The sequence below is a fragment of the Schistocerca gregaria genome, chromosome 1 (genome assembly GCF_023897955.1).
Source record: "Schistocerca gregaria isolate iqSchGreg1 chromosome 1, iqSchGreg1.2, whole genome shotgun sequence".
Classification (NCBI taxonomy): domain Eukaryota; kingdom Metazoa; phylum Arthropoda; class Insecta; order Orthoptera; family Acrididae; genus Schistocerca; species Schistocerca gregaria.
In genome coordinates, this window is record NC_064920.1 from 1,057,695,745 (window position 1) to 1,057,716,859 (window position 21,115).

Sequence of the window (21,115 nt, forward strand, 5' to 3'; positions counted from 1 at the left end):
CAACCCACCTACCAAGTGAAAGTACTAAGTGATGTCTGTTACCTTCTTGTAATAATGAACAGACTTTCATATAACAAATTAAAATTGTAAAAATCAAATTGTAAAAATATGTATCAACAAAAATAATCAATTATTTAAAATATAATGTAACATAGTTTATATTTATACCTTTAAATACCTTTATATGTATGTTCTCCTGCTGCCATTTGGAGAGTAGATTTTTTATCTCTCCAGTTACATGCTAAAAATTTATACATGGCCTGTCCAATATCATTGTACAAATTGTATAACATTGTGATTTCTTGGATTACTAAAATATAACAAAATACAAAATCCAATAAAGGGATTGTCTAACTATGCTTGTCTGTTCGCTGCAAGAGTATTTCTCTGTGGTACATAATTCTTACCAGATAAGGCTGACGGAGGACATTAAAAAAATTCAAAGAAAGGGAGAGAGTGTCAAGGATATGATACCAGAGCTGTGGTGGATATCATTAAAATGAAGACTTTTTTGTTGTGGTGACATCTTTTCATGAAATTTCATTCTCCTCCAATCCTTCAATCTCCTCCAAATTCAAAAATATTTTGTTGAGAACCACCAATTAGAGCAAAATGACCATCATAATAAAATAATGCAAATAAGTGTGCACACAAAAAGATTTTAGAGTGTGTTTTCCCTATGTCTTCTTTGAGAATGAAACAGTACAGAAAAAGTTTGAAAATTAGTTGATGGACCCTCTGCCAGATACTTGAATGTGAATTGGAGAGTAGCGATGTAAATACAGATGTAGCTGTATACAAAGTAAGGTGGGATATTTCCAGAAACAGAGAAGATTTTATTTTGGGAACAGATTAGTACAGTTCTTGAACAGAAAGAGAAAAATAGTTATATGTTACAACAAGAAAGAAAACATAATCCAAATGAAATTGTAGAAGAAGGGAAAGAAAGATGCTTGTGAAAGCATGAACAACTTGTCATTTGTGACAGAGGAATGTTATTTAGTAGAGAACAGTCAAGAAACTGAAAGATGAAGAAGAGGAGTCAATGAAAAATGTGGGTCTGAATGATGAACAAAAGAATGAGTTAAAGGGTTTGTGATGGAAGTATGGGGATGTGTTCAGCAATACAACAGGAAGTTTAAAGAATTTTGAATGCGTACTACAACTTAAACCTTACAAGCAATTTTTTATAACATCATATAATGTACCAAAATCAAGGAGAACAGTTGCTGAAAATGAGTTGCAAAAGATACAAATTTATGAGAGAAACAGTAACAATTATAATAACCTTCTAGTAGTAGTGGCAAAATATGTTGGAGGTGCTAGATTTGTTTTAGATTACAGACATCTGAACAAATTTGAGAAATTGACCATCCTGGGGATGCAAATGAGTTAACACATAAGTTAGAGTGTATTAGATTGATGACAAGCTTAGGTTTAATGTGTGGACCTCCATCAGGTTCCACTTGCTCCAGAATCTTGGAAATACACAATGTTTTTATACAGTGGTAAATGTTACAAGTATTGCATTTACCATTTGGTTTAAACGTTTCTGTAGCTAAATTCATCAGAGCATTGCAGTCAGAAGAGTGATGAACATTGTTTGTTACTAAAAGGAGTGTTTGACAAATTGAGATCAGGAGGGGTGACATTAAAATCAGAAAAATGTAAACTTGTCATTTATGACTTGAAATTTTTGGAATGTTGTGTTGCCAAGAGAGGTAAAGTTCTGGATTTTGATAAAGTTAAAGTTATTGCTCAGTTTCCAGAGACCAAGATTAGAAACGATTGAAATCATTTTTTGGAATAGGTGGATATTATCGAAAGTACTTTAGTTTCAGATTGTAAATGCACAATGGCTGCATAATTTATTTAAAAAAAATAATAAGAAAATAAAAAATATATATATAATTTAATTTGGTCATGGGACAAAGAATGTCAGGAATCTTTTGATGCTATAAAAAGTGCTCTGTGTAACTGCAACATATTGTAGAGGGCAGACTTACCCTTACCTTTTTTTGTGTATCATATGATGCTAGTGATTATGGAATGGGAAAGATAAACACTAGACAATTGCTTTTATGAGTAGGACACTCCAAAAACATGAAAGAATCTACATTCTAGCCATGAAAGATCTCTTAGCTGTACACTTGACAGTACCAAATTTATAAACTACTTGTCAAGGCATATAACTATTGTGTTTTCATACCACAAGGCCATAAGGAGTGCAAATTGTATCGCAGCACATTAACAAGATCAGCCAAGTTCTTAGAACTACTGACTATGAAATTATGTAATGGGATCTGAAAATCTAATTGCAGATACAATGTCTTAGTGCCAATAGAATCATATGAAACTAACATGAGGAAGAGAAAGACAAAGAGTACAGGATTGTATATTTGAAAGGAATTAAATATGGCAAAGTAATTCAGAACATCTGTAATTACATTAGCAGAAACCAGAATTGTGATGATAATGGAAAACTAGTGAAAAGTAAGTTTGGGAAAAAGAGATATGAGAAACTTAACCAATGTTATAAAATATACTGTTGTTGATGTTTTTGTGGTCTTCAGTCCTGAGAATGGTTTGATGCAGCTCTCCATGTAATATATCCTGAGCAAGCTTCTTCATCTCCCAGTACTTACTGAAACCTACATCCTTCTGAATCTGCTTAGTGTATTCATCTCTTGGTCTCCCTCTATGATTTTTACCCTCCACGCTGCCCTCCAATGATAAATTTGTGATCCATTGATACCTCAGAACATGTCCTACCAACCGATCCCTTCTTCTTGTCAAGTTGTGCCACAAACTCCTCTTCTCCCCAATTCTATTCAATACCTCCTCATTAGTTATGTGATCTACCCATCTAATCTTCAGCATTCTTCTGTAGCACCACATTTCAAAAGATTCTATTCTCTTCTTATCCAAACTACTTATCGTCCATGTTTCACTTCCATACATGGCTACACTCCATACAAATACTTTCAGAAACGACTTCCTGACACTTAAATCTATACTCGATGTTAACAAATTTTTGTTTTTCACGAACGCTTACCTAGCCATTGCCAGTCTTAATTTTATATCTTCTCTACTTCGACCATCATCAATTATTTTGCTCCCCAAATAACAAAACTCGTTTACTACTTTAAGTGTCTCATTTTCTGATGTAATTACCTCAGTATCACCCAATTTAATTCGACTACATTCCATTATCTTCATTTTACTTTAGTTGATGTTCATCTTATATCCTCCTTTCAAGATACTGTCCATTCCGTTCAACTGCTCTTCCAGGTCCTTTGCTGTCTCTGACAGAATTACAATGTCATCGGCAAACCTCAAAGTTTTTATTTCTTCTCCAAGGATTTTAATAAATACTCCGGATTTTTCTTTTGTTTCCTTTACTGCTTGCTCAATATACAGATTGAATAACATCGGGATGAGGCTACAACCCTGTCTCACTCCCTTCTCAACCACTGCTTCCCTTTAATAACCCTCGACTCATAACTGCCATCTCGTTTCTGTACAAATTGTAAATAGCCTTTTGCTCCCTGTATTTTACCCCTGCCACCTTTAGAATTTGAAAGAGAGTATTCCAGTCAACATTGTCAAAAGCTTTCTCTAAGTCTACAAATGCTAGAAACATAGGTTTGCGTTTCCTTAATCTTTCTTCTAAGATAAGTCGTAATGTCAGTATTGCCTCACATGTTCCAACATTTTTATGGAATCCAAACTGATCTTCCCTGAGGTCGGCTTCTGGCTGTTTTTCCATTCGTCTGTAAAGAATTTGCGTTAGTATTTTGCACCTGTGACTTATTAAACTTATAGTTCGGTAATTTTCACATCTGTCAACACCTGCTTTCTTTGGCATTGGAATTATTATATTCTTCTTAAAGTCTGAGAGTATTTTCCCTGTCTCATACATGTTGCTCACTAGATGGTAGAGTTCTGTCAGGACTGGCTCTCCCAAGGCCGTCAGTAGTTCTAATGAAATGTCATCTAATCCCGGGGCCTTGCTTCGACTCGAAATCTACTGGTGAATTCCATTTAGAAGAACAAATTTTGACTCAGAGCGTTGGAGACTGTGTTGGCCAAAACAGTATATTGACAAACTTATGACATACACTCATAAAAGTTATGGACATTCTGGAGCTCAAAAATGCTTAAACAAGCAACAGAAATATGTATACTTTTACAACAGGCAAAAAGAGTGACAAAAGAAATGTCAACTTGTGATAAGACACCAATCTGTCGTCTTTCATTAAACCAATAACAACAATTCCACATACTTTACTTGACAAGTAACCATTTTATTATAACATGCATTTACTTACCACATTTATATAATGATTTATGGTATATGCTATCAACAACATCAGAGTAACAAAACAAGTTCCATTTTAAACATCGGTCACAGCTTTTCATCTCTTCCTGTGGATGTCTTACTAAATGACACAAATAGTGATAACAGGTGCTTTAAAAATATAGACTCACCCAGAAAGCACCTTTCTCTATTGCCAGGCACAAAGCTGTCTTTCCATCTCGGTCACGTAAATTGACATCTGCACCTCCCTGCACTAGAAGTTTTATCACCTGGGGCATATCATAGTGGTGTTGAAATGCAGAAATGGCTCTCATTATGGCTGGTTGCCCTTTTTTATCAATACCATCCTTGAAATTGGGATGTATTTTCTGAAGGTACTGGAAATTCTCCTTACATCCAAGTGCTCTGTGGAGTGCAGTTCTACCAACAACATCTTTTGCTGTAGGGTCTGCTCCAGCACCTACAATAAGCTTGAGAGCCTGAAAAAGTCAGAATGCAACATTAGATAACATGCAACACGATCTTACAAATTATTTTTAAGAGAAATATTAAGACTATTTACAAAAATCCAAAATCAGAATGCTGATTCACTTTTATTAGCATTTTCTGGCCCAACCAACTCCTGGGAGAAAAGGTTGATATTTTATGTCATTTCATGTGTTTCGTCTGAAAGTTTGTAATAAATCATAGCTGATGGAATGTCTGTCAACTTCAGAAACCTATGATACCACCTGATTTTTGGCAGTGTTTGAACTTATTTTAATTTTTACAATATTGAATTCATGAATATGGATGTAAAACTACTTTTATTTTACTGTCACTTTCATAATATGAATTGCTCATACTACCAACCATGTCATGTACAGCAATAGGAAAGAATTTACACATTAAAATATATGTATTACACTGAAATGATGGTAAAACTTGAAAATGCAAGTCCCCTAGGTACTTGGAAGCTCTTGGAACAATGCACATGGTGTATATTACTGTTTCTTGATGCCAAATGTGTCAGTTATGCTGTGACTGTGATGAAGAACAGATTGTGAAGTTCATGGGTACTCCATGAAAAATAACAGGTGATAAGTGATCCCACTTCACAATGTATAGTTTTTGACCCTGTCATGCAGGGAGACATTATGGTCTATGCCTTGTTGTAACATGACATGTCTTGCCACTGTGCATCAACTGCAGAAAATAAAGTGTTGTTACTCCATCACATACTGTTGTGTCCCTATCATACTGTTCCCTGTATTGTACGGGACTACATTGGTGACCCACAATGACCACAAATTGTGGCAGATATATCCTCAACTGGATATTGCACAACAGCAATGCAGCCAACATGCAATCACTGTGAGTCACAATTCACAATGTTCATCCATGTGTGCAATGATACGTCATCCAGTACCCTACATCCAACCTTTTAATTAAGTGTTCTAGTAAAAAATGATTGTGACACTCGACTGTGCAACAAATCAACAAACAACGTCAAGGCTGAATAATGGTGCCCTACCATATTCATATTGTGCAACCTTGCCACCATCATCCCTTGACATGTGGCACATATCGACCAATTACCTCACAATGTTTCATATTCACAAGCACCAATGATTCTGCCATGCCAAGTGAGCCAAATTTTGAATCAGTGCTGCCATGGCTGCCCAAGCATTCACATGGTTTGCTTGTCCTATTAATTGCCTTGGCTGCGGCAATGGGACATTCAACTGTATTATTGCCGCACATGCCTCCATGGCAACAGGTACACCCAACCAATATTTCAACCTTTCATGATTTGGTTTTCAACCAAAGCTTCTACAGTTTCTTTCGGATCAGCCTTTCATATGGTTTGCATAAGTAGACAATATCCTTGCCAACTATAACATCATGAACACACAACTAAATTCCTAACTCTTCTACCAACCTAGAGGAACTCAATGACATGATTAGCAACATCATCTTGGTGCCAACGGCAAAAAATAAATAAATAAATAAATAAATAAATAAATAAATAAATAAAATCAACCACACAATCAACACTGCTACAGTATCTTTCCAGGACACTGGAAGAACAATTAAAACATGTAATACAGAATGCATATTTCATGAACAACAGGCTGTCTTGACTATGGTGGCAACTTCAAATTTCAGTCAACCGGCATTTAATGCCAGATTGTATATTCTGGCTGTTGTAGGTAGCGAAGCTCCTACCTGATGTTCAAGTTGCCACAATCAGCAATGATTGGGAGCCATCTGATCATAAACTTAAATTGGCAGACAGAAGTTTTGCTGTTATGCAACACAGGCATGCATGAATTTAGCTAGTAACAATGCCACCATGCACAGCCACCAGCACCAGCCTTGCCGCATGCCACTTTCTGCCCTCACTGAACTGATCCAACTTCACCAGACAGCTGCCAATTGCAATGTCACAGCCTCTGCCCACAACAGTGAGCTCTAATCAGTCGAGACAACACAACAAACAACTGGAAATGATGCTCTGCTGGGTACTGCACTGCATGACTACTGGTATCACACACAATTCAGTGATGCCGTACGTAACTGTTGTCTGTCCTGTGACCACCCAAAAGATTCACGTGGTAAGGAACAGGCACACTGAGCTGCGACACCCATACAAGTCACCTCATTTAGTGCAAGCTCCACCTACAAGGAATACCAACAGACTCTACATCCTCAACCTAATTCAGCAGCAATACTATTTGACCAACTCTGGCTCAGACATTAGTGTGGCACTCCTGACTGGCAACACCGCAGCCTATAGATTAACAGCCATTCAACTTCATGCAATGAACAATTTGACCAATGCTGTTTATGGCTTCAAAACATGCACTTTGAACCTTGTATTCAAAACGGCCTCAAGGGAATTTCCAAATTTCAGAAGTTACTGAACCCATCCTCAGAGCAGATTTTCTCTGTCATTACAAGCTCTTACCTGATTGAGCAAAAGGCATGGGCATCTAATATGATACTGGCCATGTAGTATCTGGTGTCATCAGACACGATCTCCCTCAGAAGCAGCACATGCCTGAACATCTCTAATAATGAATGACACAGTATCAATACTGATAAACATTACTGCTGTCTCCTCCACTGTGTCACCACACTTAAACAAATTCCACGGAAACAATTTTGTTACGTTGAAGAATGCTTAGAATCACGCCACCTGCAGAGAGACAACAACATGTTTCAATAGGAGATACAAATGACATCCAATGAGCTCGCTGCAGCACATCTTTGTCTTTACAACCTGTGACAAACTGCAGCCATCGATGACAACAGCACTATGCAGGCATCACACAGCCTCGCCGCACCTCTGACTACCTTGCAGCAAGCACCACTGCCTATACTACCTTCACATACCAACAAAGCCAGTAACGTGATTCTTGTGCATGTGCAGTCCATTTCTAGAGAAAATAAGAATAGTTACAGACTTTGCAATTCATTGCAGATTGTACTACTCTCACATTCATAATGAGAGAAATTTTCTCAGAATGTGCTTTTCCTACTAGCAATTCAAGAAGGATTTCTGTTTCAAGGCACACCCTTGCAAGAATTACTACAAGGAGCCAACAAATTTTCCTGGAACAAGGCACAAGAAAGATCTTTCCTGTTCCTCAAGAAGGTGCTAACATATTTTTCGCCTTTAGCATTGTATGACGACAGTGTTGAGACAGACCCACAGCACAATGTCACCCATTTTGGAATATGGGCCACTTCTAGCACAAATTAAGGAAGGAGCTCAAAAGGTGATAGCCTATGCTTTCAGAGTACTCTCGAAGTCTGAGATGAATTCTTCTACAGCTGAGAAAGAATGCCGTGCCATTGTTTGAGCCATCAACAGTTTTCAGCTGTACTAATTAGAAGAATTTGTGAGGTCATCTGTGAGACAGGCACTGAGGCTTCAGGGGCACAGGTGCCAACTCCCTGGGGCCAGAGGGGGTCCAAGCCTCTTCAGAAATTTAAGAAAATTATTCATTATATTATGCTTTATAAAATCACAAAATTATGTTCAATTTTTTATTTTCCTTGTTTGTTGACGGCTACCTTTTAAAATACCTTCAGTAATGAGTGAAAAAAATAATTCTTATGTTAGTAAGCAGGTTAACTGAAAACGAGAGTTGTGAATCATAACAGTGTCACGTTGCCACTGGCACACTTAGAATTTGTCACGCTGCATGAGCCTTTGGGTAAAGTCTGGCACTGGCAGGCCAACGCTGTGGCTGCGGCGACATCAAAAGGACTGGAGCATATGCATCTGGGAACCTCCACCTTGTGTCGCATTCACGTTTTGAGACATTACGACAGCGTGGCTATATAAGGCCCACCCTGCTCTCGCAGTCATTCAGTGTGGATAGTTTTGTTCAGTGCATGCTGTAGATGTGTTTAGTGTTCTGACTTTAGTGTCTAGTGGACTATTTTATATGACTATATTTTATTCGTTTACTTTAGTCTCTTACTGTATTGTGAATTAAGTTTGCAATGGATAAATCTGTTACCAAAAAGGCACACTTGGAAGTTGATGATACTGCAAGTCACCCACCAACAATTATTGTTTTGTCAATTGCATTGTCATCTTCAGGTGAGAACCATTCATGGCCAAAACCTGGACAATCTGGTAAGGGAAGATCATTCCAGAAGTCTTGGCTGATCAAATATACATGGCTAGAATATGAAGCAGCTACAGAAAAAGTTTTTTGAAAAACCTGCAAAGAGGCAGATGCTAAAAATCTATTACAATTTTCTTCAAAAAAAAGAAGATGCATTTACTTCTGTAGGGTTTTCTAAGTGGAAAAAGGCTTTGGAAAAATTCCATCTTCATGAAAATACGTTTATGCATAAAGAAGGTGTTCTGAAACTAAATTCTATCACTAACCAACGTGTGAATGAACAGTTAGATAGCTACATGAAGAAAGGCCTTTTAGCTCGAGACAATTTTTACTATCGTGCAATTTCTATGCTGACAAGGACTAGCAATTAGACGGCACAAAGGCGTCAACTAAATTTTTTTTCAATTGTAGGAACTCCGAAAGAATGACATACCTGAGTTTAAAGACTGGTTAGGGCATTCAGGGTATAAGTGGATGTCCCACGATATACAAAATGAGATAATTGATCTACTAGGAAAGTCTGTGTCAAGAGAAATATTGGCTTCAATCAAGAAGACTGAACATTTCTCTATTATGATTGTTAAAACAAGTGATTCTTTGATTCATGAAAAGTGTTATTTTGTGTTTGTACTGTTGATGATTCCTTAATCATCAACAAAGACTTTATTGGCTTATGCGAGGCCCCCAACACTGAATCACAAACTCTGTTTACTATTTTAAAAGATGTTTTTGCTCATCTCAATTTGCCAATGGATAACTTAAAAGGACAGTGCTACGACGGTGCGTCGAACGTGAGAGGTAAGTTCAAAGGACTAAAAAAGTTAGTTTTAGATATACAACCAAAAGCACGTTATGTGTACTGCACTGCTCACAGTTTAGACTTGGCAGTTGTAGACAGTCTCCACCATCTTGCGTGTATGAGGGATATTAAGGCTTTAAACAATGACTTAATAAACACCGTAAGGAAATCCAACAAAAGGATGGGACTTTTCAGAAGCATACACTGTCAGAGCAACAACGACCAATCTGGTCTAAGACCCCTTTGCCCGACTCAATGGACTATGTGAGCTTCTAGTATCTTGAGAATATTGAAAAACTTTGAAGAACTGCTTGAGTTTTTTGAAACATTTTCTGCAGAGGACAAAACAGAAGCAGTTTACAAATGCGGAGGCTACCTTGAGTCAATGTTACAATTCAAGACTTATTTCTTTTTACGTCTTTATTGCCATGCAATGAACCCAGTAGAGGATGTCAATGAAAAAATTCAATGCCCTCATCTAAGTGTTGCTGATCTGGGAAAAATATATGAGGGTTTAATTTGTATATTGAATGGATAGCATTACAGTTTTGAACACTTTTGGGGATCGCGTTTAAAAGAAAAACCTTCACAAGGGATGATCCTTCACTTCCTCAGAATTGAAGTATACTAAAGAAGGATGAAAACAACAAAGCCAACTCACTGCGCACTTTCAAAACCCCACAGGAATACTACAAAGCTATTTACATTGAAGTTTGTGAAACTGTGCCATCTTGCAATACTGAGAGGTTTGCTTCAACTGGGCTCACACAGGCATTGCAGTTGAACAAGAGTGCTTGCATTTAGTAAACAGAAGCGAAACAAATATGGAAAAATCAACTGAGTTTTTCACAAATAACCTAAACGTTGAAAGACTATGCTTCCACTTGAATATGTTAGCTGATATCACTAATAAAAAACAACTGGTCTTAAAAAACATGCCTGATGTAAGAAAGTACATTACACAAAACCAAGCTTCTCCAAGTAGTTCCAATCACAACACCAACAGCAGAATGCTCATTTAGCACCCTGAGACATCTGAAGTCATATCTCTGATACACAATGGGCCAGAAATGAGTGAACAACTTGGCTGTTATTATTTCCACTGAGATATTTTTGATGAATTGAATTTCTGACCAGTCATCAACAACTTCATATTCATTAATCCAGTCAGACTGTCAACATTTGCACCTTTCTAAAGACACTCTAGCCCTAATAATGGCATTTAGAGCAATATTAAATTTTTTTATAAAATAGAGCATTATATATATATGACTTACTAAACAAAAGCGCTGGCAGGTCGATAGACACACAAACAAACACAAACATGCACACAAAATTCGAGCTTTCGCAACCGGCGGTTGCTTCATCAGGAAAGAGGGAAAGAGAGGGAAAGATGAAAGGATGTGGGTCTTAAGGGAGAGGGTAAGGAGTCATTCCAATCCCGGGAGTGGAAAGACTTACCTTAGAGGGGAAAAAGTATAGGTATAAACTAGTACACACACACATATCCATCCGCACATACACAGACACAAGCAGACATTTGTAAAGACAAAGAGTTTGGGCAGACATGTCAGCTGAGGCAGAAGTACAGAGGCAAAGAAGTTGTTGAAAGACAGGTGAGGTATGAGCGGCGGCAACTTGAAATTGGCGGAGGTTGAGGCCTGGCAGAAATCAAGAAGAGAGGATATACTGAAGGGCAAGTTCCCATATCCGGAGTTCTGACAGGTTGGTGTTAGTGGGAAGTATCCAGATAACTCAGACGGAGTAACACTGTGCCAAGATGTGCTGGCCGTGCACCAGGGAATGTATAGCCACAGGGTGATCCTCATTACCAGCAAACACTGTCTGCCTGTGTTCATTCATGCGAATGGACAGTTTGTTGCTGGACGTTGACACATAGGAAGCTTCACAGTGTAGGCAGGTCAGTTGGTAAGTCACGTGGGTGCTTTCACATGTGGCTCTGCCTTTGATCGTGTACACCTTCCGGGTAACAGGACTGGAGTAGGTGGTGGTGGGAGGGTGCATGGGACAGGTTTTACACACGGGGCGGTTACAAGGGTAGGAGCCAGAGGGTAGCAAAGGTGGTTTGGGAATTTCATAGGGATGAACTAACAGGTTACAAAGGTTAGATGGACGGCGGAAAGACACACTTGGTGGAGTGGGGAGGATTTCATGAAGGATGGATCTCATTTCAGGGCAGGATTTTAGGAAGTCGTATCCCTGCTGCAGAGCCACATTCAGAGTCTGATCCAGTCCCGGAAAGTATCCTGTTACAAGTGGGGTACTTTTGTGGTTCTTGTGTTGGAGGTTCTGGGTTTGAGGGGATGAGGAAGTGGCTCTGGTTATTTGCTTCTGTACCAGGTCAGGAGGGTAGTTGCGGGATGCAAAAGCTGTTTTCAGGTTGTTGGTGTAATGGTTCAAGGATTCCGGGCTGGAGCAGATTCGTTTGCCACGAAGACCTAGGCTGTAGGGAAGGGGCCGTTTGATGTAGAATGGGTGGTAGCTGTCATAATGGAGGCACTGCTGCTTGTTGGTGGGTTTGATGTGGACGGACGTGTGAAGGTCAGATGGAGGTCGACGTCAAGGAAAGTGGCATGGGTTTTGGAGTAGGACCAGGTGAATCTGATGGAACCAAATGAGTTGAGGTTGGAGAGGAAATTCTGGAGTTCTTCTTCACTGTGAGTCCAGATCATGAAGATGACATCAATAAATCTGTACCAAACTTTGGGTTGGAAGGCCTGGGTAACCAAGAAGGCTTCCTCTAAGCGACCCATGAATAGGTTGGCATTTGAGGGGACCATCCTGGTACCCATGGCTGTTCCCTTTAATTGTTGGTATGTCTGGCCTTCAAAAGTGAAGAAGTTGTGTGTCAGGATGAAGCAGGCTAAGGTAATGAGGAAAGAGGTTTTAGGTAGGGTGGAAGGTGATCGGCGTGAAAGGAAGTGCTCCATTGCAGTGAGCCCTGGACATGCCGGATATTGGTGTATAAGAAGGTGGCATCAAGGGTAACAAGGATGGTTTCCGGGGGTAATAGATTGGGTAAGGATTCCAGGCGTTCGAGAAAGTGGTTGGTGTCTTTGATGAAGGATGGGAGACTGCATGTAATGTGTTGAAGGTGTTGCCAACGGTTGTTTCTTCAGGAAAGAGGGAAGGAGAGGGAAAGACGAAAGGATGTGGGTTTTAAGGGAGAGGGTAAAGAGTCATTCCAATCACGGGAGCGGACAGACTTACCATAGGGGGAAAAAAGGACAGGTGTACACTCGCACACACACATATCCATCCGCACATACACAGACACACACACACACACATATATGTCTGCTTGTGTCTGTGTATGTGCGGATGGATATGTGTGTGTGTGTGCGAGTGTACACCTGTCCTTTTTTTCCCCTAAGGGAAGTCTTTCCGCTCCCGGGATTGGAATGACTCCTTACCCTCTCCCTTAAAACCCACATCCTTTCATTTTTCCCTCTCCTTCCCTCTTTCCTGACGAAGCAACTGCCAGTTGCGAAAGCTCGTAATTCTGTGTGTGTGTTTACTTTTAACGCTTTCAACATTAGCGCTGCTATAAAATACACTGTTCCAATATAACTTGCCCTTCAATATATCCTCTCATCTCGTTATCCACCAGGCCTCAATCTCCGCTAATTTCAAGTTGCCGCCACTCATACCCCACCTGTCATTCAACATCATCTTTGCCTCTGCACTTCCGCTTCGACTGACATCTCTGCCCAAACTCTTTCCTTTTGTTTGTGTCTGTATATGTATGCATGCATATGTGTGTGTGCAAGTATATACCTATCCTTTTTCCCCCTAAGGTAAGTCTTTCTGCTCCCGGGATTGGAATGGCTCCTTACCCTCTCCCTTAAAACCCACATCCTTGCATCTTTCCTTCTCCTTCCCTCTTTCCTGACGAAGCAACCGCTGGTTGCGAAAGCTCGTAATTGTGTGTGTGTGTTTGTGTGTTATTTTATTGTGCCTGTCTACCGGCGCTTTCCCGCTTGGTAAGGAATAATAAGTAATTTACTTCCAAATCATAACCTAAAAACTTTTAACGCTTTCAACATTAGCGCTGCTATAAAATACACTGTTCCAAGTTTACAAACATTTTGTGTAAACTCGTGAATACTATTTCACAACTTCAGTTCCTTTCACCCAATAAAGAACTATCTCAGCTATTTACAACAACTTTCGTTTTATTTCCATTATCGTCTTTCCCACATAACCGATCATTTGTTAGCAGCTTCCCACAGGTTTGAACGGTATTATTTCTTCGTCAAACAATTGTTTGCCTCATTTTCATAATCTGCCAGTACATAACCAGTCTTTTGAATACATTTACACTCAATTTTTTCGAATTTTTCCTGAATTTCCCCACCCTTTAACGTGTTTTGGAGACAACACTACTACCTAACCTTCACATCAACCTAAGTGCAGCACAGGATCAACATAGCTCATCTCAAACCAACACTTTTCGAATTTTTTCACACTTTTATCTCTCCCTATAAATATATATATCTATTTATTATCACTTTAACTTCATGTTACGCTTTCCACCTCCTAATACCATGTCAAACTCACAACATCCCTACAACGACCCCATTAAATTTTATTTACATCACCTCCGCAAACATGCCTTCACCCTAGCAAGATTACGCTCCCATATTTTATTTACTCAGGCTTGTCTGACATTTGGTATTACCCCCAAAGGCCTCACACTTAAAGTTCCCATCTCTGGCTGCAATCCTTCTTTCCATCAGTCGTTATACCAGTTCCAAACTGCACAATCCATAGCCCTCACCCGCCTAATCCTTCACCTATACATTGACTCGGCCAATGAACACACCCGTCAACTCCTATCCCAAATCAAAGTCCTCAATCTTTCCTCTCCCACATCCACACCAGCTGTTCATAGCATCCTCCTACAGGCCAACCACAAATTAGAACAGCATGCCACCCTCCACCTCAAAAAACTATCCAATCTCCTGGTTTCCCACTTCCGGAAAGGCAACTCACTCACCCTCCACAATCTTTCCAACAAACCTCAACCTCCTCTCATTGCACACAGACCCAGTCTCTCCCATCTACTCATCTCCCACTTCCAGCTCCACTCCCCCACAACACCTCAAAATTCTAGTGAACACAATCTGGAACCACAACACCCCAATTCAGTAGTTAACCTTTCCTCCAAACCTCTCTCCCAATCCGAAACCTCTGTCCTATCCAAAGGCCTCACCTTCAGCCCCACTCCCAGTTTCAAGCAAACAGCCCTTGTCAAAGATTTACTGTCCTACACTCGTAGTCTCTGCTGGAAATATCACTTTGCCACGAAGAAAAATAATCCTGATCCCACTCCTAATGATCCAACTCCCCAAGACACTATCCAAATTGAACCCTGCCTGGAACAGTTCCGTCCTCCATCACAGTGGGACCCACCTCATCTTCCTCAAAATCACCCTCTCCAAACCTTCCAGGAGTTTCTTAACTCCAGCCTTGCCTCTCAATCTTTCTTGAAAAACCTTAATCCTACTCCCAACATCACCACAGCTGATGCCCAGGCTATCCATGCTCTGAAAGCTGACTGATCCATCATCATTCTTCCGGCTGACAAGGGTTCCACGACCGTGATACATGATCGTCGGGAGTATGTGGCAGAGGGACTGCGTCAGCTTTCAGACAACTCTACATACAAAGTTTGCCAAGGTAATCCCATTCCTGATGTCCAGGCGGAGCTTCAAGGAATCCTCAGAACCTTAGGCCCCCTACAAAACCTTTCACCTGACTCCATCAAACTCCTGACCCCGCTGACACCTCACACTCCTACCTTCTACCTACTTCCTAAAATTCACAAACCCAAACATCCAAGCCGCCCCATTGTAGCTGGTTACCAAGCCAACACAGAACATATCTCTGCCAACGTAGATCAACACCTTCAACCCATTACATGCAGTCTCCCATCCTTCATCAAAGACACCAACCACTTTCTCGAACGCCTGGAATCCTTACCCAATCTATTACCCCCGGAAACCATCCTTATTACCATTGATGCCACTTTCTTATACACAAATATCCCGCACGTCCAGGGCTCGCTGCAATGGAGCACTTCCTTTCACGCCGACCGCCTGCCACCCTACCTAAAACCTCTTTCCTCATTACCTTAGCCAGCTTCATCCTGACCCACAACTTCTTCACTTTTGAAGGCCAGACATACCAACAATTAAAGGGAACAGCCATGGGTACCAGGATGGTCCCCTCAAATGCCAACCTATTTATGGGTCGCTTAGAGGAAGCCTTCTTGGTTACCCAAGCCTGCCAACCCAAAGTTTGGTACAGATTTATTGATGTCATCTTCATGATCTGGACTCACAGTGAAGAAGAACTCCAGAATTTCCTCTCCAACCTCAACTCCTTTGGTTCCATCAGATTCACCTGGTCCTACTCCAAATCCCATGCCACTTTCCTTGACGTTGCCCTCCATCTGTCTAATGGCCAGCTTCACACATCCGTCCAAATTAAACCCACCAACAAGAAACAGTACCTCCATTATGACAGCTGCCACCCATTCCATATCAAACGGTCCCTGCCCTACAGCCTAGGTCTTCATGGCAAATTAATCTGCTCCAGTCCTGAATCCCTGAACCATTACACCAACAACCTGAAAACAGCTTTCGCATCCCGCAACTACCCTCCTGACCTGGTACAGAAGCAAATAACCAGAGCCACTTCCTCAACCCCTCAAACCCAGAACCTCTCACAGATGAACCCCAAAAGTGCCCCACTTGTGACAGGATACTTCCCAGGACTGGATCAGACTCTGAATGTGGCTCTCCAGCAGGGATGCGACTTCCTAAAATCCTGCCCCGAAATGAGATCAATCCTTCATGAAATCCTCCCCACTCCACCAAGAGTGTCTTTCCGCCGTCCACCTAACCTTCGTAACCTCTTGGTTCATCCCTATGAAATCCCCAAACCACCTTCCCTACCCTCTGGCTCCTACCCTTGCAACCGCCCCCAGTGTAAAACCTGTCCAACGCAACCTCCCACCACCACCTACTCCAGTCCTGTAACCCGGACGGTGTACACGATCAAAGGCAGAGCCATGTGTGAAAGCACCCACGTGACTTACCAACTGACCTGCCTACACTGTGAAGCTTTCTATGTGGGAATGACCAGCAACAAACTGTCCATTCACATGAATGGACACAGGGAGACAGTGTTTGTTGGTAATGAGGATCACCCTGTGGCTAAACATGCCTTGGTGCACGGCCAGCACATCTTGGCACAGTGTTACACCATCCGGGTTATCTGGATACTTCCCACCAACACCAACCTATCTGAACTCCGGAAATGGGAACTTGCCCTTCAATATTTCCTCTCTTCTCGTTATCCACCAGGCCTCAATCTCTGCTAATTTCAAGTTGCCGCCGCTCGTACCTCACCTGTCATTCAACATCATCTTTGCCTCTGCACTTCCGCCTCGACTGACATCTCTGCCCAAACTCTTTGCCTTTAAATATGTCTGCCTGTGTCTGTATATGTATGCATGGATGTGTGTGTGTGTGTGAGCGAGTATATACCTAACCTTTTTTCCTTCTAAGGTAAGTCAAAGACATATATATATATATATATATATATATATATATATATATATATATAAAACAGAAAGAAACTTCCACATGGGAAAAATATATTAAAAATAAAGATTCCAAGACTTACCAAGCGGGAAAGCGCCGGCAGACAGGCATATATATATATATATATATATATATATATATATATATATATATATATATATATATATATATATATATATATGACTTGCCCTTCAATATATCCTCTCATCTCGTTATCCACCAGGCCTCAATCTCCGCTAATTTCAAGTTGCCGCCACTCATACCCCACCTGTCATACCCCCAAACTCTTTCCTTTTAAACATGTCTGTTTGTGTCTGTATATGTATGCATGCATATGTGGGTGTGTGTGTGCAAGTATATACCTATCCTTTTTCCCCCTAAGGTAAGTCTTTCTGCTCCCGGGATTGGAATGGGTCCTTACCCTCTCCCTTAAAACCAACATCCTTTCATCTTTCCTTCTCCTTCCCTCTTTCCTGACGAAGCAACCGCCGGTTGCGAAAGCTCATAATTTTGTGTGTGTGTTTGTGTGTTATTTTATTGTGCCTGTCTACCGGCGCTTTTCCGCTTGGTAAGTCTTGGACTTACCAAAAATAGCACTGGCAGGTCGATAGACACAAAAACATACACACAAAATTCAAGCTTTCACAACCAACGGCTGATTCATCAAGAAAGAGGGAAACACGAAAGGATGTGGGTTTTAAGGGAGATGGTAAGGAGTCATTCCAATCCCGGGAGCGGAAAGACTTACCTCAGGAGGAAAAAAGGGCAGGTATACACTCACACACACACACACACACACACACACACACATATCCTTCCGCACATACACAGACACAAGCAGACATTTGAAAAAAAAAAAAAAAAAAAAAGCCTTTACAAATGTCTGCTTGTGTCTATGTAAGTGTGGATGGTAATGTGTGTGTGAGTGCGCGAGAGTGTATACCTGTCCTATTTTCCTCCTGAGGTAAGTCTTTCCGCTGCTGGGATTGGAATGACTCCTTACCCTCTCCCTTAAAACCCACATCCTTTCGTGTTTTCCTCTCCTTCCCTCTTTCCTGATGAAGCAGCCGTTGGTTGCGAAGGCTTGAATTTTGTGTGTATGTTTGTGTGTCTATCGACCTGCCAGCACTTTTGTTTGGTAAGTCACATCATCTTTGTTTATAATATATATATACATATAAAATAGAAAGAAACTTCCACATGGGAAAAATACATTAAAAACAAAGATTGCAAGACTTACCAAGTGGGAAAGCGCTGGCAGACAGGCACATGAACAAAACACACAAACACACACACAGAATTACTAGCTTTTGCAACCGATGGTTGCTTCTTTCGTCTTTCCCTCTCCTTCCTGAAGAAGCAACCATCGGTTGCGAAAGCTAGTAATTCTGTGTGTGTGTTTGTGTGTTTTGTTCATGTGCCTGTCTGCCGGCGCTTTCCCGCTTGGTAAGTCTTGGAATCTTTGTTTTTAATATATATAATGTTAAATTTTCTGTTTCAAAATATTAGTACCAGTTTAGTACTGTATTACTATAGTACTGTATTAGTTATTTTCAAATATTTAAATATTTTTAGGATGTAATACCCAATTAAAACCCGCTTATTTACATACTTTTTGACTGAAAGTATTAGGCATATTGCATTAATATTACAAACCATATTAAAGAATTAACTTTGAGATATTGTTTTTATTTAATGAACTCTGAGCCTTATTCAAAGTAAGCTTAAATTAGCTATTTCACTTATTAATCAAAGTGCTATTACTATGCGACAGCAATATTTTGTGTTTTACTCTTTTAATGATAGTTTAGGATTTATGTAAATATAATTTCAGTCTTTCCAGAGCTATATATTCACTGCTCTGTGATAGTATATAAGCATGATTATTACTGTACATTAAATTAGCTTTTTATAAAAACACCATGTGTGTTTATATTTTGTTTCTTTTTTCCAAAGTCAAAAACTGTGTCATGCTTGTAGAATTTCCCAGAGTGCCAAGTTACTGAGAATTCAGTTTTTGGGGTTCTAATGTTGCTTGTATGACTCTTAAATGCTTGAAAAACTTTAAAACTTATTATTTTCAATGAAAAGTTTAGAAAATTTCCTGGGGCAAGACCCACAGTATACCAATTTAGTGATGTCTTCTTTCAGGATGCAAAGAGAAGTAGACCCTCCCATCCAGATGTCTACAATGCGGGTCTCTGAGTCTGCTGTAAGGAAATCTTGTCATCATTTACAACAGACTGAACTATGATTTGGGTCTTTCAGTTTTCTGATGAAAACTAAAGTTGTGGAGTTCGATGGACAGCATGTGATCATGATTAAAGCATTCAATTGACTTCAAGTACACTTTTAAAGTGGCAGTCCATATTGAGCACAGACCTTATGGTCAGTGACATTGATATTCACAAATGAGCCAATAAAAAAGACATTGAATACTGTATGGGCACAGGTTGCCCTGACATATGTAGTGTCATGCAACAATGTTTTTTTATAAACTTTTTTCACTTTGCCCTGCTGCAGTGAAGTGCTATCTTTTCTATCACCTCTTAAAATTACACAATTATCTCAATGAACAGCTTGCAGTCACTCCTCAACATAAAAGAAAACTGGTCACCAGATGGTACACTTTGTAACGATTTCAACAAGAAGCTCATCGACATGGATCAATACCTGTATTGTATGTACCACTGTCAAACCATACTTTGTCCTAATAAATGTAACTATTCAAAAAAAAAAATATTGTCCCTCTTCATTCTTCAGTGGAAATTAATAATGAATATACAGGATGCCAGTGCGCTATTAAGATCCCCCGACATTAAATGTTATGGGCAGAATCTTTGAAAAAACTGCAGAGAGTAAAAGACTTTTAAGAACATAATGTAAGTGACTATAATGAACTGCAGGATGATGTGAAATGATCTTTCATGAGTCTTTTATGAATCTTTGGCCATAACTTATGAGATGGACTTGAAAAGTTTCTCTACACAAATAAAGAATATATAAACACTGAACTGCTGCAGTGTCTGGCCACTCTCCTGGCCACATACCACCACAGAACACACCTGTGTCTGATTGGTTGCCATATCCTTAGGCCTCCTCTACTGAAGCTAGGGGCATGCAGCAGTCCCAACTTTGGCTGTGCACACTACACTGTGTACCTGCTAGACTATATTGGGAACATTTCTCAATGTGTACAAATGGGAGGACAACAATTAAAAATTCCTATATCATCACCCATCAGCAGTGCATGCAGCCATCCGTGACACTGCGAATCACCGCAGCTAGGCATTCAGTATCACTCCAGGCTCAACACTGGCTGCTCCAGCAGCTCTTCTATTGGTGGCGATCTTTATCTGGACACTGGCTGTGTATGGTCCACAACACCAACCAACACATTTACATACCTGCTTCTGACCGAACCAGACACCACCCAAGACACTGGCCAGATCACCAACCTGAACCTCAACCAGACATCGACCAACACTCATCTAGGAGACCAGTTTGGACTATTGTGACAAATCTCCGATTTTAGCAGAAGTGGTTTTACTTTTCTGCTTTAATATCAGACCTGTGAATTATTTATTTTTGTTGTTACGAATAAATGTGTTCTTCCACTGTAACCTGTGCATCAATTTATTTACTTACTGTTCTTGGCAGCTCACAAAATAAATACATATAAACTGCAGGAAAGAAAAATGTAGTGTCATTTTAGTATTATAGCTGTGAAAATTAT

General features: G+C 40.1%; 1 protein-coding gene across 1 annotated transcript in view; it reads right to left on the reverse strand.

Moving 5' to 3' along the window:
• Nucleotides 1–21,115, reverse strand: part of LOC126281097 (serine/threonine-protein phosphatase 6 regulatory ankyrin repeat subunit A-like) — a 333,802-nt gene that overhangs the window by 183,489 nt on the left and 129,198 nt on the right. Inside the window, exon 4 of the mRNA XM_049979815.1 lies at nucleotides 4,492–4,800. Coding sequence (XP_049835772.1) covers nucleotides 4,492–4,800 — 309 coding nt within the window. The remainder of the gene's footprint in view (nucleotides 1–4,491; nucleotides 4,801–21,115) is intronic.